At 40.6% G+C, this 17,575-nt stretch overlaps 1 protein-coding gene across 4 annotated transcripts in view; it reads left to right on the top strand.

Moving 5' to 3' along the window:
- Positions 1-17,575, top strand: part of OCA2 (OCA2 melanosomal transmembrane protein) — a 685,962-nt gene that overhangs the window by 501,649 nt on the left and 166,738 nt on the right. For all 4 annotated transcript variants that reach the window (XM_077296885.1, XM_077296884.1, XM_077296887.1 and 1 more), the window contains 5 exons: positions 746-878; positions 13,312-13,459; positions 14,782-14,839; positions 15,012-15,120; positions 17,241-17,368. In XM_077296885.1, the coding sequence (XP_077153000.1) occupies positions 746-878; positions 13,312-13,459; positions 14,782-14,839; positions 15,012-15,120; positions 17,241-17,368 (576 nt within the window). The remainder of the gene's footprint in view (positions 1-745; positions 879-13,311; positions 13,460-14,781; positions 14,840-15,011; positions 15,121-17,240; positions 17,369-17,575) is intronic.

Raw genomic sequence — 17,575 nt, 5'->3', positions numbered from 1 at the left:
TCTGACTGGAGCAGTGGTGCACATACTCAACCTCTCCTCCATTAATTCTCTACTTGACTGATGGCGAAAGCAGAGCAACGTGTTAGTCTTTCTACAATGGTCCCAAAGGAGACTGGATGACACGGAAGTAGAGCATGTGCACTGCCACTTCAGATGTGGAACAAAAGTGCTCTATTCTGGTGATCAGTGGGGGTCTCAGCAGAGATATTGCTACCAATCTAGAAGTTATAATTAATGATGAGCGAGTGTACTCGTTGCTCAGGTTTTCCCGTTCGGGTGACCTCCGAGTATTTATGACTGCTCGAAGATTTAGTTTTCATCAAGGCAGCTGAATAATTTACAGCTACTACCCAGCCTATGTACATGTGGGGGTTGCCTGGTTGCTAGGGAATCCCCACAAGTAATCAATCAGGCTAGTAGCTGTAAATCATTCAGCTGCCGGGATGAAAACTAAATCTCTGAGCAGTCATAAATACTCGGAGGTCCCCCGAGCGTGCTCGGGAACATCCGAGCAACGAGTACACTCGCTCATCACTAGTTATCACCTATCCTGATGATGGGTAGTAAGTTCTTGTTAAGACACTATAAGGTCTAAGGCTGTATTGCCAAACTAAGAATTGCAGGTGAAAATGTCAACTAGGAATGCAATCTTCAGGCATAATTTTTATTCATGTGTTTAATCTTGTTCTTACAATGTCGAGACTTCTTTACTCACCGTTTTTAATGAATGATTGCTTTTGTCTAGGGATTGGACTTTGCTGGATTCACAGGACATATGTTCATAGGCATCAGTCTGGTTCTACTTGTATCTTTCCCATTTCTAAGAATCTTGTATTGGAACAAAAAACTTTACAATAAGGAACCCAGTGAAATTGTTGGTAAGCCAATGAGTAGATTTTTGCTTTGAATCAAATCAGTTCACTACTACATACTAGATTCTATGCACATTCACGAAAGAAAAACCTACTAATGGAGTATGAATTAATGGCAGAACCAAGGTGGCTATTATATAATATAGCTAGGATAGTTCTTCACTCAAAAAAGGTCTTAAGTTTGAAGACCAGTGGCAACTGCAATAGTTACTTATTGATATATCAGTCAGTTTGAGCTATTACTGCCTTTGCAAACCTATTCTCATAGGCAGTAAGTAAATCCTTCATGTGACTAGGGTTTTATTGCTCCACTGGTGGTCCCAAAATCTGATGATAAATGAGAAATATTATTATAAATTAAAGGATTTCTCCAAGAATATAAAAAATGGCCCGTCATGTAATTCAAATGGTAGGCCGCCTTAGTCATGTGTGAGGAAGGACTGCAGTCTGCAGAAACACCGCTACAGAGACCTGTGTGTCATGACCACTATTGCAGTCATACATGCAAGAGCTACTGGGGAAGGGTGTAACAGAAGGAATAAATCTTCTACTCAGCTGACTAAGGTCAAAGTAATTTTTGTCTCAAGCCTAAGGGTACCGTCACACAGTGCAATTTTGATCGCTACGACGGTACGATTCGTGACGTTCTAGCGATATCGTTACGATATCACAGTGTCTGACACGCAGCAGCGATCAAGGATCCTGCTGAGAATCGTACGTCATAGCAGATCGTTTGGAACTTTCTTTCGTCGCTTGATCACCCGCTGACATCGCTGGATCGTTGTGTGTGACAGCGATCCAGCGATGCGTTCGCTGGTAACCAGGGTAAACATCGGGTAACTAAGCGCAGGGCCGCGCTTAGTAACCCGATGTTTACCGTGGTTACCAGCGTAAAAGTAAAAAAAACCAAACCGTACATGCTCACCATCTGATGTCCGTCCGGTCCCTTGCCGTCCGCTTCCCGCTCTGACTGTCTGCCGGCCGGAAAGTGAGAGCAGATCACAGCGGTGACGTCACCGCTGCACTCTGCTCTCACTGTACGGCCGGATCTGTCAGAGCAGGAAGCGGACGGCAAGGGACCGGACGGACATCAGATGGTGAGCATGTACGTTTTTTTTTTTTTTACTTTTACGCTGGTAACCACGGTAAACATCGGGTTACTAAGCGCGGCCCTGCGCTTAGTAACCCGATGTTTACCCTGGTTACCCGGGGACTTCGGCATCGCTCCAGCGCCGTGATTGCAACGTGTGACCGCAGTCTACGATGCTGGAGCGATAATCATACGATCGCTGCGACGTCACGGATCGTGCCGTCGTAGCGATCAAAATTGCACTGTGTGACGGTACCCTTAGTCTTTCCAAATGCAGTCAATGAGTTGAGGAGAAGATTTATTTCTTCTTCTGTCACACTTTTTTGTTAGCTCTGGTATGTGTGCTTACGATAATGGTCTTCTGACAGTTGAGACACAGGTCTGGGGACCATTAATTATTTAGGCTGCAACCTGTCCAGACATGTGACTAGGATGGGCTGCTTGACTGGGGCCATTTTATTACATTCGTGGAGAACCACTTTAAAGGGTCACTGTCACCCCCTCCAGCCGTTATAAACTAAAAGAGCCACCTTGTGCAGCAGTAATGCTGCAGTCTAACAAGGTGGCTCTTTTAGTTTTTGTTTCTGTTATTCCCACAATAAATGTATTTATAATTTCGCTGAAATACCTATCTTTGTACCTGGAGGCAGGTCTGAAGCCTCCTCTTAGAAGCGCCCAACTGCCGTCAGTCATCTTTTGTGTAGATTTTCGCTGCCCCCTCAGCGCTGTTATTGTGTGAATTCCGGCGCCTGCGCTCTGCTCTTCTGCCTTGCGCAGGCGCATAGAGCATTTGCCGTCCTAGCGCTGGTGCCGGGTTCCGTTCTGCGCCTGTGCGGGCAGTGCGGCCACCCTGTTACTGAATCCCCACATTGTGTTATGCATTATGCACAGTGCGGGGCTGGGATTCCTGGGCATGCGCACTGTGCTTGTCAGACGCTCCACGGATCCCCCACCTTTCAGCGTTGCCGGAATATACAGGTATCCTTACCGGCGTTTGGAACAGCCGCACAGAACAACGCTGGAAGGCGGGGGACCTGGGGAGCGTCTGACAAGCGCAGTGCGCATGCCCAGGAATCCCAGCCCCGCACTGTGCATAATGCATAACACAGTGCGGGATGGGGATTCAGTAACAGGGTGGCCGCACTGCCCGCACAGGCGCAGAACGAAACCCGGCACCAGCGCTAGGACGGCAAATGCTCTATGCGCCTGCGCAAGGCAGAAGAGCAGAACGCAGGCGCCGGAATTCACACAATAACAGCGCTGAGGGGGCGGCGAAAATCTACACAAGAGATGACTGACGGCAGTTGGGCGCTTCTAAGAGGAGGCTTTAGACCCGCCTCCAGGTACAAAGAGAGGTATTTCAGCGAAATTATAAATACATTTATTGTGGGAATAACAGAAACAAAAACTAAAAGAGCCACCTTGTTAGACTGCAGCATTACTGCTACACAAGGTGGCTCTTTTAGTTTATAACGGCTGGAGGGGGTGACAGTGGCCCTTTAACCATTAAACAGTCTTTAAGGCTAATCACTTGCTGCTATAATCTATATTTATAGGTTACTTCATAAATTGGGCTCATTGACATGTCAGCATGTTTATTTATAAAAACAATGAATGCAGCAAAATTTACAGTGGAAATGCACAGAATTTGTGCAGATGGGGTAGATACACAAACATTTGACATTGTAGCCATCAGCATTACTTAAAATGTCAAGCCCTTTGATACTGCCTTATTTGTTTTTGGTAGAGGCAGCTAATAAAATTCTTTTGCAACAGCAAGATAATTATTGTTGCATATAATGCTAGTCCTTTAAGTCTTAAAATGTTTGGAATAAAGCTTAAGGTGTCATTTTTGCTTGACAGTGTTTTAGTGACTTTTATATATTTTTCTGTATAGTTTCAATAATTTCCGTAATCTGAGACAAGGAGATATTTCATTTAGATGCAGAACAGTAGGGTTACTGAAAAACAGGTGTGTTCATTGCTGAAAAGTATGGCAAAGCAACTACAATCATCTTCAATCAACAAAAACATTTGCAGCTAGATATTTTCTGATTAGCAATCAAAAACTGCTGTATCAGTAACAGGAAAATCAAATTGCTTTTCTAACATTTGCTGATTTCTGAATTTTTAGGTTCAATGTTTTAACCTTGAGTATTTTTTTTTACAAGGCCAATTGTATATTTCTTTACAAAAGGGTTTGTTAAAACTGAAAAGTATCCAGGACTGACCCCTCAATTTTTACACTTGGGCCCAAGTAAATCATTTGTGATGGGGGTAGGGGGTTCATTATGAGCCAAATTAATCAATATGGGTGAACATTTTGCATGTTTTGGTGGCTTTTCATAAGTAAAAAGTTGCAATATCCTTTCAATAAGCATTAAAGGGAACCTGTCACCACGTTTTTGGAAGATGGGATAAAAATAGCGTTAAATAGGGGCAGAGGTGGGCGTTACATTAGTGTGTGTGTTATGCGTTTATTACCCACCTAAGTTGCCGAAATAACTTTGCAAAGTCTCCGTTTTCGCCTGTCAATCAGGCTGGTCAGGTCACATGGGCGTGGTGTCTTCACCCAGATTTGGCGTAGTTTTCCGTTGGTGGCGTAGTGGTGTGCGCATGCCCAAAGTCCGGAATCCTCTTCCAGGGGATTTAAAATAGCGCGGTGTTCGTTATTGCATTGGTGATCGGTGGGCGCGGCCATCTTCCTTTGGCCGCGCGTGCGCAGAAGCGGCGCTCTGCTGGCCGCGGCTTCAGGAAAATGGCCGCGGGATGCCGCGCGTGCGCAGATGGATATCGCGGCGGCCATTTTCCTGAAGCCGCGGCCAGCAGAGCGCCGCTTCTGCGCACGCGCGGCCAAAGGAAGATGGCCGCGCCCACCGATCACCAATGCAATAACGAACACCGCGCTATTTTAAATCCCCTGGAAGAGGATTCCGGACTTTGGGCATGCGCACACCACTACGCCACCAACGGAAAACTACGCCAAATCTGGGGGAAGACAACGCCCATGCGACCTGACCAGCCTGATTGACAGGCGAAAACGGAGACTTTGCAAAGTTATTTCGGCAACTTAGGTGGGTAATAAACGCATAACACACACACTAATGTAACGCCCACCTCTGCCCCTATTTAACGCTATTTTTATCCCATCTTCCAAAAACATGGTGACAGGTTCCCTTTAAGATATTGCACGTTATTCTTCATCCAGAAAAAATAAAATTACATTTGAATTTGAACCAATTTTCTTTTGTTCACAAACTGTATATTATATTTTGTGTCTTTCATCAAGCTCTTGATAGTTAAGGACACAGAATGTAGAAGACCACATTATTTGGCTATATAATAATAAAATGTCAGAGCACCATTCACAGTGCCTGTTCCATACTAGTTCTACATTCTGCAAGCTTGGCCATTTGACTCTGTTGCAACATTCCAAACGTTCATACAAAATCTGATATTCCTTTTAAATAAAACACTGCGCAAATTCAACTGGTTGTGCAGAACTTTGCATTGTATATTTGCACTCAAACTTATAGAATGTCCATTGCAAGGTTAGGTTTATTAGCAAAATTTACATACTTTTTGCTGTTTGCAAAAAAACAATCAAGCAGGAGCAATATAAACCAATGAACCTGTTGAGGGAGGATCTAAATTGATCCTTCACGGTTAACTCAGTGATTTCCAAATTAATCTACAGGGCGTTGCCGGCAACTGAAAATGACCAGACGGAGACATGTGTGTCTGTATGGGGGATCGAGCTGATCTCTGGCCCCCGTTTTATTGTGTATGAGTTTTGATAGTCATAGAAATTATACTTCAACCAATCAGCATAAGAACACGCTCACAGTTCTTAACCTATAAGAATGCAGGAAAAACTTAACCCATAAGAATACAGGAAAAATGGAAACTACAGATATGGTCATGTCTTTTTGGCATAGTATGTGTTTTTCTAACAGATGCCTCAGTCTTGTATAGTGATACACCCCCGAATCTATTATCTGGCTTGAGTCAGAAGACTGAAGGTCTTTATACCAATTATGAACCATAGCCTAGTTGCATACCAGGCTTGTGAACAACAAGATAAAATTACTTCATGGCAGCTGTAACCTTTTACCTAATTAAATAACAGAATTTATCATTAAGCAACAAGAAAATGGAGTCAAAAACACAAAATGGAGAATCTAGCACAAAATGGAGAACCTTTCATAATTTGTTCCTTCACAAACCCAGCAATTGAAATTACTCTCCCAGACTAATATAACAATTGGTTAATTCTATTTCAACACATGATGCTTTTATTGAATACTGCAGCTGACAAACTGTTCAACACCTTAATGCTAAGTGATTTTAATACTTAAAGGGGTTGTCCTGTCTAAATTGATAAGTCTGCAGTCACTGTTTATGCCTGAAGACTTGATTTCCCCCAATGCATGCACTGTGTGCTGCAGGGATTGGCCAGTTTGTAATCCAGGACTGGAGGGTATGTCTGCATTATACATACTCCCGGTCAGAGCCCGAATAGTGGGCGTGGCCTTGCTCCATATGGAGCGAGACCATGCTAGCTTGACGGACTCTGGCTGGGAGTATGCAGAACTCCTACATCACCACCGATCCTAGCTCAGAAACTGGTAAATCCTCGCCCGGCATAGTGCATGCACTTGGGGATTTGGAAGTCTACAGTCAGAGTGACAGCAAACTTATTAGTTTAGACTCGACAGCCCCTTTTATCAAAAAGGCTGAGGTAATTATAATCTTTTGCAAACATTATGCATAGCCAGATACTAGCTGCAGCGTTAGAAGCCCATTCCTAATAGGCAGTGGCTTTGAGTACACAAATATTATTTGAATGTTAAGAGTGGCCCAAAGAGATCGTTACAGACAAGGAAAAGGATATAAAAAGATGGCCAAAGCAGTGAACTGATGGCTAAAGGTGGAATCATAGGTGGCAAATTCAAAAGTTAAATGATACTTGCTACACTTTATGGACAAATAAACACAGAATTGCTCCATAATCCTGAAAAGGCACAAAAGACCTGCAAGATTTGATTGTAGCAAGCAGAGGTTAGCACAGTAAGTCGCATACTAAATCCAATATGCAAACTCCAAGATGTACACATCTACTGAGCCAGGAAAAGTGTACTCCAATATACTGTAAAATAAGCTACAGCAATTTTAAACTTCTGCTAAATGAAACAAAACTACAACCTTTCTGGCCTATAAATCAGCAATAAGTCAGAAGAACAGAAGAACACATTTAGTATATACTGAAAAGAACACCCTTTGAACAGTGAGGCATTGCAGTAGCTTGGCAATTTCTCTGGTGGCTTTGCTTCCTTTCATGTGGCAATGAAGAGCTGTAGTCCCTAGTCTATAAAAGCAAGGATGTTCACAGTTTACTTTCTCCTTGCAGAGCGCCAAATAATCAACTAGCGGCAATGTGAAAGAACTCCAACAAGTAAGAAGCTGGTACATACGACTCACCACCTCCACGACCAAACATTTCAGGCACTGTAGCAATTTCTCCACGAGCTGCATATGTGGCATTACCTGCTCCTGAGCTGGCCACAAGATGTGCTGATTTGTTCCATGAAAATGGTAGTTTAGTTGTGGAGTGTATGGTATTTAAAGTAAACAATTAAAGCAGGTATTCCAGAAATAAAAGGAAGCTTTTATGTTAAAAGGTGGATAGAAAAAAGCCACATGCCTTTACAAGATAGAATGAGACCAGAAAATCTAGGTAAAATCACAATCCAATAGCAAACTTGTTCAACTGGCTACTGTGCCCAGATGGCAAGTGTGCATGTCTAAAATTAGATGATTGGAGCAATGAAATAGGGCTACAAAATTACTTTAAAGTTGTATGTACCAGCTTCTTGCGTGTTGGAGTTCTTTCACATTGCCGCTAGATGATTATTTGGCGCTCTGCAAGGAGAAAGTAAACTGTGAACATCCTTGCTTTTATTGACTAGGAACAACAGCTCTTAATTGCCACACGAAAGCGGTATTACTTGCTCAGTTAGCAAAGTAAATACAGCTTTCTGTTAATCAAGCCGTATCCTTAGGTAGCACCTGTTTTGTGTCGTCATCATCACCACCATCATCATTGACATCTTCCTCTATTGTGTGTTATACTCCATGTACATCTCCTCCATCTATGCCTCTGTGTAAGCAACAAGTATCCATTGCCGATTGTGTCTTGTAAACAACCCAATTATCTCCTGGTTCGACAATTAAACATGCATTTTGTCTAATTACCGGTGGTGCAGTTGCTGCCTTACTAGCTTGTGGATACTGCTGCCTTTATTTCTTGTAGAATAGTCTGCCGCCCTGTTTTACCATGGAGGAGAACACAGACAACTCTTTTTACTGGTAATTGAGCTTTAAAGTCCACTGCACTATAGATAACGAGAGCAGCAGCTATAGCCAGGTAATAGGAGTTTCACAGTTCCCTAAGTGAATGATTTTCAGTGGCAGTGATGTGCCACTACATCTAGGACAGCTGCTGAGGTCCCAAGCCTAGGAGCCTTGTCTGTTTCTAACATCAGTCGCAGAGCTTTAGGAGAAATCAGCGCAACATAGCGTCTTCTCTGAGGAGTATAGCATTCAATAAAATCAAACTTACTCACCTTTCATGAGTATATATAAAGCATGTAATAAAGCACATCAGCTGCAGCAGGTCCACGGGTCCGTAAATGACCAATCGATATCCAGGAAAGAAAGGAGAGGTTTGTGTTATGATCTGGTGGCCTAGGAGCAGCATGAGACGTACTCTGGAGAAGGTGGTACCTGTACTGACCGCAGACCCTGAACTTAACACCGCAACTAGAAGTAGCCGTGGAATGTACCTAACACTCCCTGGACATCTCGACACAGCCAGAGGACTAATTACCCCTAGAGATAGAAAAGGGAAAACTATCTTGCCTCAGAGAAAATCCCCAAAGGATAGACAGCCCCCCACAAATATTGACTGTGAGAGGAGAGGGAAATAACATACGCAGACTGAAATCAGAATTTAGCAAAGGAGGCCACTTCTAGCTAAATAGAAAGGATAGTACAGAGTACTATGCGGTCAGTATTAAAACACTAGAAAATATCCACCACAGAAAATACAAAATCTCCACATCTAACTAAAGACATGGAGGGTATATCTGCATCTCCAGAGATACCAGCTTGGCTGAACAAATCCTTATACAGACCAAGCTGGACAAAACAAAACATAGAAAATAACTTGAACGATCAGGCCCACAGCATGTGGACAGCAAAAAACAAAGCCAGAACTGATCTTTGTTGAAATGAACAGCAAGCAAGAGAGACCAGGCAGGGAAGTGAATCCTCCAGGAAACAATGGACAATTGGCACTAACTTAAGGGTCAAGCAAGACTAAATAGCCCAGTCAGAATTGCAATAAGTGGACACACCTGATGAATGCTGCGATCCAAAGACAGCAGCGCTACCACTTATAACCACCGGAGGGAGCCCAACAGCAGAATTCACAACAGGTTTGTGGATGATTTCCGTGCTTGATGATCAATGATGAGACGTACACTCACTGGCTACTTTATTAGGTACACCTGTCCAACTTCTTGTTAACACTTAATTTCTAATCAGCCAATCACATGGCGGCAACTCAGTGCATTTAGGCATGTAGACATGGTCAAGACAATCTCCTGCAGTTCAAACCGAGCATCAGTATGGAGAAGAAAGGTGATTTGAGTGCCTTTGAACGTGGCATGGTTGTTGGTGCCAGAAGGGCTGGTCTGAGTATTTCAGAAACTGCTGATCTACTGGGATTTTCATGCACAACCATCTCTAGGGTTTACAGAGAATGGTCCGAAAAAGAAAAAAAATCCAGTGAGCGGCAGTTCTGTGGGCGGAAATGCCTTGTTGATGCCAGAGGTCAGAGGAGAATGGGCAGACTGGTTCGAGCTGATAGAAAGGCAACAGTGACTCAAATCGCCACCCGTTACAACCAAGGTAGGCCTAAGAGCATCTCTGAATGCACAGTGCGTCGAACTTTGAGGCAGATGGGCTACAGCAGCAGAAGACCACACCGGGTACCACTCCTTTCAGCTAGCTAAGAACAGGAAACTGAGGCTACAATTTGTACAAGCTCATCGAAATTGGACAGTAGAAGATTGGAAAAACGTTGCTTGGTCTGATGAGTCTCGATTTCTGCTGCGACATTCGGATGGTAGGGTCAGAATTTGGCATAAACAACATGAAAGCATGGATCCATCCTGCCTTGTATGGAGCATCTTTGGGATGTGCAGCCGACAAATCTGCGGCAACTGTGTGATGCCATCATGTCAATATGGACCAAAATCTCTGAGGAATGCTTCCAGCACCTTGTTGAATCTATGCCACGAAGAATTGAGGCAGTTCTGAAGGCAAAAGGGGGTCCAACCCGTTACTAGCATGGTGTACCTAATAAAGTGGCCGGTGAGTGTATATCCCAGATTGTCAAAGGCATAGTGTTTTTTTCTACTCATTTCAAAGTACGAAACTCTTTTGTAGAGTAAACTTCTATCCATTTGACAAAATGGGATATATGTCTCATCATTAATCAGCAAACACAGAAATCATCCACAAACCTCTCCTTTCTTTCCTGGCTATTTCCAGCACCAGGCAGCCATTATATTAACCCTTCTTTGCTCAACTGACATAACTTTGTTCCCAACATGCACAGGGCACATTGTCTTGCAGGAGTGTAAAAAAATGAGGGCATTGCGTGAAATCAACAAACTGCTGACAAGTAATACTACTTCTTAAGCCTGGGGAAGTAAAGCCACAATGCATAATAGTTGCTGCTGTGGATCAAGAAGCAGTCAGGAGGCAGCTCAACCGCTGGCTTGCTTCCTGTGAATAGCACCTTGGATTTGTTGTGCATGACAATGACTGGGACATTCTGGCTGCCTAATGGTGATTAATAGCCATGGCCAGAAGTGTGTCAGCCTATTTCAATAGCTTTATGTGGCATGCTTTCTGGTTTTGCAAAAAGTTGACTGCCACAACACCACCAGGTTTGTAATCTCGTGACCCGCTGGAATTCGAGCCTGTATATGCATTGTTTGTCCAAACAGCGTAAAGCAGTGATGGAGTATGTCATGCAGCAGACTGGAGAATGGGTTACATTGACATCCAACATTGACAGCTAATGGAGGCATTTTCCTAGCAATTATAAGCTTTCCAGTTTTCAAATTCATGCAAAATCATGTGTCGCAAATCAAATTTTTGGGAAAAATTTGGTGAAGTTGGCGAATTTGAATTTAAAAACATTCGCTTATCTCTGCCAATGGCTAATGTCACCTATTAAATCAGCCATAATATTTGCCTGCCTCTTTACATGGTACTACTGGTACCATCATTCTGTTGGACCACGCTCAGCTGGGTAGCAATTCCCTGTCCATCATGTAATCTATAATGTGATACTGCTGCTGCCAGGGCCGCCGTTAATGGCTCAAATCTGCTAAGCATTTCCTAGACTGCCCCGTCTTTCATCTCTACCATGCTGCTCCTTCCATAGCCACTGCACAGTCATGCCAGTCACACATCCTCAAGCTGACCAAAGAGTTTTATAGTACCAGACAGTACTACGGATACTGGGAAATGTATTCTCATATTTTTCACCCACAAGAAACAGTTCTCAAAGTAGAGTTAAATTTTCAAATTGCATGGTGATGACAAGCCATTACTTTTTAATATTTACACTAAAAACAGTATTTCTATTTTATCTCCAGAAAAAAAGATTTTTTTGTTAAAAGCCTTAGTAGTTGCCTACTCATTTTGTGATTAGCAAACATATTGCTGTCCCCTAAAAAGGATATATATATATATATATATATTTATTTATTTTTTTAACTTCTAGTTGAGTCCATCATTACGTCACATGAAAAACTGTAGAGTAAGCCGGTTTTGTCTCCTTAATTGAATGGATACTTTTTGAATGGCTTGTGAAAGCCATAACTTAATTTGGCAAAGTGCAAAACTATACCCAAACTGGAATAATTGTTGCACCCGACCGTGTGAAATTGCTACCACTTCTTCTGTTTGTGCACTGTGTTTAAACAATGCATTAATGCATTTGTTCCCCCCAAAAGTGATAATTTTTAGCCCATTTATACAATTGCCATATGATTTTATTTAGCCTGATAGTCATTTAAAGTTATAAAATTCTGTGTTTGTATTAAAGAGCTCAAAATATGGCCTTTTGACTCCAAGAGGAACTTGGTGATCTACAGACATTTTCCAGGCAATTCACTCATTTTAATTGTGATTTGTGCAAATTTATTCGCAGAGTAAAATTTTGAGGGAAAATTTGGCAAAGCCGGCAAATTCAAATTTCAAAAGATCCTCTCATCTCTAGTCATTACTTGTAATATTGAGCTATTTGCTTCATTGTTTTTTTGTAAACAGCAGAAAGTTTGAAGATTTTTTCCATCAAACTTACAGTATGGGATTTGTTCATTATTGATTGATTTTTTTTTCTTACTGCAATAGTATACAGAATTGGGAACCTATCTGTCAACATGTCAATCTGAGTGTCATTGTTCTATCGTATCTACATTGTGCGCCTCTGTGCCTCTCATATATATAAACATTGCTTTCTGATGGATTTCTTTAATATCCAAAAGTTTAAACTCTTGGCATGACATGCTTCATACATTGCACCACTAGAATCCTCTGTGTTCCCACAATGTCACCCAATTGAGAATGCTACAACAAAAATGATAAGCTCCAGGGGACTTCGCAAGCCACTCTAAGCCTCTGTCAAAAGCTCAGCCATGTGCAAGAGGCCTAAGATTAGGTTTTATGTACTGAAAACTAGAAAACCATTTTAAGGAGATTGCTACAGTGAAGAACATGACACAACATTTTATATTTTGGGAATCAAGGCAAGAATTAGAATGAACATGAGTTGACTAAAAGAACAATGTTCTCATCTGGTTGCATTTCATGTCTGTATGTTGTATTATATTTGTTTTAAAGAAATTGGATTAAACAGAAGTCTAAAGGGAAGTTATTGTACTGTAATGATACAGTAACCCTGTATGTGTTTCATCGTTAATCACTGTTCACGTGTCAAGCCTCATACTTCTGCACCTAATTTTTTTTTACACTACCGGTACAGTGAACATGACCTAATGAAGTCAAAGAACAGGCCCTAAGGAGCTTATAGGTTATTTTGATTACTTCTAGTCATGTAAGGGCATTTTTTTTTATCCTGAAAGGTCTACTGGGATCCCCTAAAATTATTACCTTACACGCCTGACTTGTATTGTTACTCAACATTGTGTTGAACAATATATTTTTATGTGGCAGGTCTAAATGACTGTGTATTTGTGATTGCAGAGATGAAACATGAAATTCATGTTTGGAAGTTGACTGCACAGAGAATTAATCCTGCTAGTCGTGAAGAGACTGCAGTCAAATGTCTCCTAATGCAAAAAGTTTTGACATTGGAGTGTTTGCTGAGGAAGAAGCTTAGAACTTTTCAAAAGTATGTTTCCATATATAATTAAGAATATGGGGGTATGTCTTCCAGATATTATATAATTGTGTTTATTTACCATATACACTACATGGATAAAAATATTAAGGCACCTACACATTACACCTGCAAGAGCTTTTATGACTTACCATTCTAAATCCCTAAGCATTATTATGGATTAATTTACCCCAATGCAGCTAAAACAGATTCCACTCTTCTGGATGAATGAGCAAAAATTCCCACATACAGCATCCAAAATCTTTTAGAAATCCTTCCTAGAAGAACACTGTTCTGTTTCGTGAAAAATAAAAAGAAGCCCAAGAATGTTCAATAGGGTTGAGGACAGGGTACCGTGACCCGTCAAGTTCTTCTATACCAGAAAAGTGTCTTGCTCCAAAATGTGCCTACAGAGTAGGAAGAAAACAATGGTTCAAAATGTCCTAGTATGTTAAAGCATTATGATTTTCTTCCGTAGAACAAAGAATCCTAAACCAATGGCAGAAAAACCGCCACATAGCAAAATCTTTCCTCCATAATAATTTTACAGCTGTCCCAATGTAGTCTGGAAGGGAACATTCTCCTGGCATTTGCCAAACCAAAACTTGTCCATTAGATTGCCAATTAGAAATATGTGATTCGTTACTGCGCAGAACTTGTTCCCACAGCTCCAGTGGTGGGCTTGGTGACATAAGGCGTGTATGCTGCTGTTCAACCATGGAAGCTCATGCTTCTCATTTATGTAAAAATTGTTTTCTGACGGATTTCTTTGAAATACAATAACTTTGAGAACAATATTTGTGCTGATAATGTTAAAGGAAGTTTGGAACTATAGTCGTTGATTATGGAGACCGCTTGATAACTTTGCCACTTTGTGAGCAGCCATTTGCTGCAGATATTCTTGCAGGAATGTCTGCCATTGCCCCATTTATAAAATATCGTGCATACGGATAAATAGATTAAGTTTTCTGAACAATTTTTCTACAACAAAATCTGCACTGTTGGATTTCACCCTTCGGATATGTCCACACATGGTGTTTTTGCAGGATTGTTTCAGAGCGTTCCTTCTAAGGCACACAATTATGACTCTTTACAATACCAGCACAGTGGGTGAGATTTCTGAAGTCTCCTGCATATGCTACTTATTTTTTCCTTGTGACTTGAGCCATTAAAACATTGCAGGATTTCAGTTATCAGCGTTCATGCAGTGTTTCTCACCCATTCAAAGGAATTGAGAAAAACACATTTAAAAGTTGCTTTTTGGAAGTAAAAAGTTCACAGTGTACTTTAACCTAGTAAATGTTTTAATTTGTAATTCATACATTGGTTCTTAGGCAAATCTCACAAGAAGACAAAAACTGGGAAACAAACATTCAAGAACTTCAGAAAAGAGTATGTATTATTGATTACATTGATTTTTACAGCATTTCTTACAGTACACCAATAATGATTAAATAGTATGACGTAATTTATATATTCAGAACTTTTCTTAGCCACAGATGGAAGTTAAATGAAAAGGAGCCTGTTTTAATGTTCATTCATTTGTTTTAATCTTTGGAAACAGCATAGGATTACAGACAAGATTCTTCTAATTAAATGTTTGGCTGTCTTGGGATTTGTCATCTTTATGTTCTTCCTCAATTCGTTTGTACCTGCAATCCACCTGGATCTTGGTAAGTGTGTTTCTTATAAACTAATTTTATAAATGTAATTTAAAAGTATATTTTTAAGAACAATTGATTTTATAAAATAAGTCAATGTTAACCAGTTGAAGAAGTACTAGGTTTTCCACCATTAGTGAAGATTACTCCTTTCTGTTTTCATATGGAGGTTATGCTGTTAGTTCGAGATAAGTAGTCAAGTGAAATGAAACAGATTTTTGCTACCCCATCTGAGAACCGCACAATATAGGGGCACAGAACCTGAATCCAGCAATGTATCACTTACTGGGCTGATTGCCGTGAATTTTATATAATCACGGTTTTATCTGCTGGAGATCTACCAGTTCTCTAAATGCTGAGCTTTGTATAACCCTGCCCACACCACTGATTTCTCAGCTTTCTGTGTACACTGTGCATAGTCAGAAAACTGCAAATTAGTGATGGAACCTGGGTTATAAAGAGATAATGCATATGCTTGTCTGCCTGGTAGCAGGTTTACTAGAACTCTAATAATTCAATAACCAGCAGGAGGTGATGGCTGAGTATTACAGCCAGAACCTGCCTCTAACAATTTCAGGTCGGGTTTTAAAGAAGACTGAGATTCTGACATCACTGCCTAGAGCACCTGCAGGGGCTAAAAAGAACAATAAAAAGTATAAAAAAAATAAATAAAAAATACGGAAAAAATAAACAAAAAACAGTTCAGATCAAATCTCCTTTGAAAATAGAGATTAAAAGATAAAAAAGTGGTATTGCCGCATTCAGCATAGTCCTATCTATCAAAATATAAAAACAATTAACCCTATCGGTAAACACTGTAAACGGAAAAAATTCAAGACTGCCAACATTGCTTTTTTGGTCTCCACAATTCCACAAAAAATAATGTAGCAAGCAATAAAAAAATCTATCTATCCATCCATCTATCTATCTAATAAGGAAAAAATTGGAACAGCATCCACTAATACCTCAATAACGTGCAGAGCTTTCCCAACCAGCAGTCCAATAGCCTCCAGTTATAGTATCAAAAAAAGAAAAGCAGCACAAAATAATAAAAAAAAGTGGACTTTATTGCCTGAATGGCGTGGCAACGTTTCAGATACAAAATCTTTTTCAAGTCTATCTATCTATCTATCTATCTATCTATCTATCTATCTATCTATCTATCTATCTATCTATCTATTTTACTAATAAAAACATTGTCCCACCCAAAAAAAACAAAGGTATCATATAGCTCTTGTGGATGAAAAATAAAAATATTATGGGTCTCTGAAAATGGTGACAAAACTACCCCCCCAAAAAATGTCACCAATAAAATAATAAAAAATTAGACATAATTGATATCATCGTAATTTTATGGATGAGGTGAATCATATTGCATGGTAATTTTTCCCACAAAGTGTACACCACAAAACCAATTACCAAAAAAAAGTCAGTTATGATTTTTTTCACAATTTCACAGCACTTGGATTTTTTTCCCTGTTTTACAGTACACAATGTGATAAAATGAATGGTGTCATTCAAAAGTATAATTTATCCTGCAAAAACAATTTATCATATGTTAATGAGGACAGAAAAATAAGTTATGGCCTGGGAGGAAAAAATGAGCCAAAAAACGAAAATGGGCTGTGGGGTGGAGCGGTTAAAGCAACAAGGGTACATAAAGACGTGAATAAGACCTGTTCATGGCATCTGCCACTTGCGCACCCAAAGTATCTGTGATCATGATAACATGACTTGCTCCATTTACCACTTGATGTGAAAGTGAATAGGGCCAGATTATTCCATTAACGCAGCAAAAATCACTGTACATGTCAAGTTAGGCTTTATTTAGAAATCTGTGAATTTGGACCATGCTTGGATCAGAATAATGGGTTCAACTGTTGACTCTTCAGATCTGACGTAACTGCCTCATTGGCATATATGAGGCAGGGGGGTCAGGTCAGGGTTCTCAGAGGTCGAGCCAGATGCTGTGACTTGAGCACAGTGCATGTTTTATGGACGGGTGAATTTTGTCCTTAGGTGTCGAGTTATACGTTTCTGCATCAGGTTATCATACTGCCTCAAAGAGTGTGAGTCATGTGTGGAAATGCTACATCTGTATAGAACTTTTAATCTCTTTGTCTCTACTACAGGATGGATTGCAATCTTGGGTTCTCTGTGGCTCCTTATTATTGCAGACATTCACGATTTTGAAATGATTCTGCATCGAGTGGAATGGGCAACTTTGCTCTTTTTTGCTGCTCTGTTTGTGTTGATGGAGGTATGTCAACAACGGTTTTTCTCTACTTTACAGTTGCATCATATCCAATTACAGCAAAGAAAAGTTATACAAGGAACACGCATACATGCGGCACATTGCTACCATATAAAATAATTAATTTAGGCAAGCTGGAGGATTACTTAAAAACTCAGAATGAAAACTGTACACATTTTAAACATTTAAACTAGAACCTAAAACTAGAGGTTA

The sequence above is a fragment of the Ranitomeya variabilis genome, chromosome 3 (assembly GCF_051348905.1).
Source record: "Ranitomeya variabilis isolate aRanVar5 chromosome 3, aRanVar5.hap1, whole genome shotgun sequence".
In the NCBI taxonomy this organism is placed as follows: Eukaryota; Metazoa; Chordata; class Amphibia; order Anura; family Dendrobatidae; genus Ranitomeya; species Ranitomeya variabilis.
The sequence above is the reverse complement of the archived record's forward strand: the minus strand, read 5'-3'. Positions and strand labels throughout refer to the sequence as shown.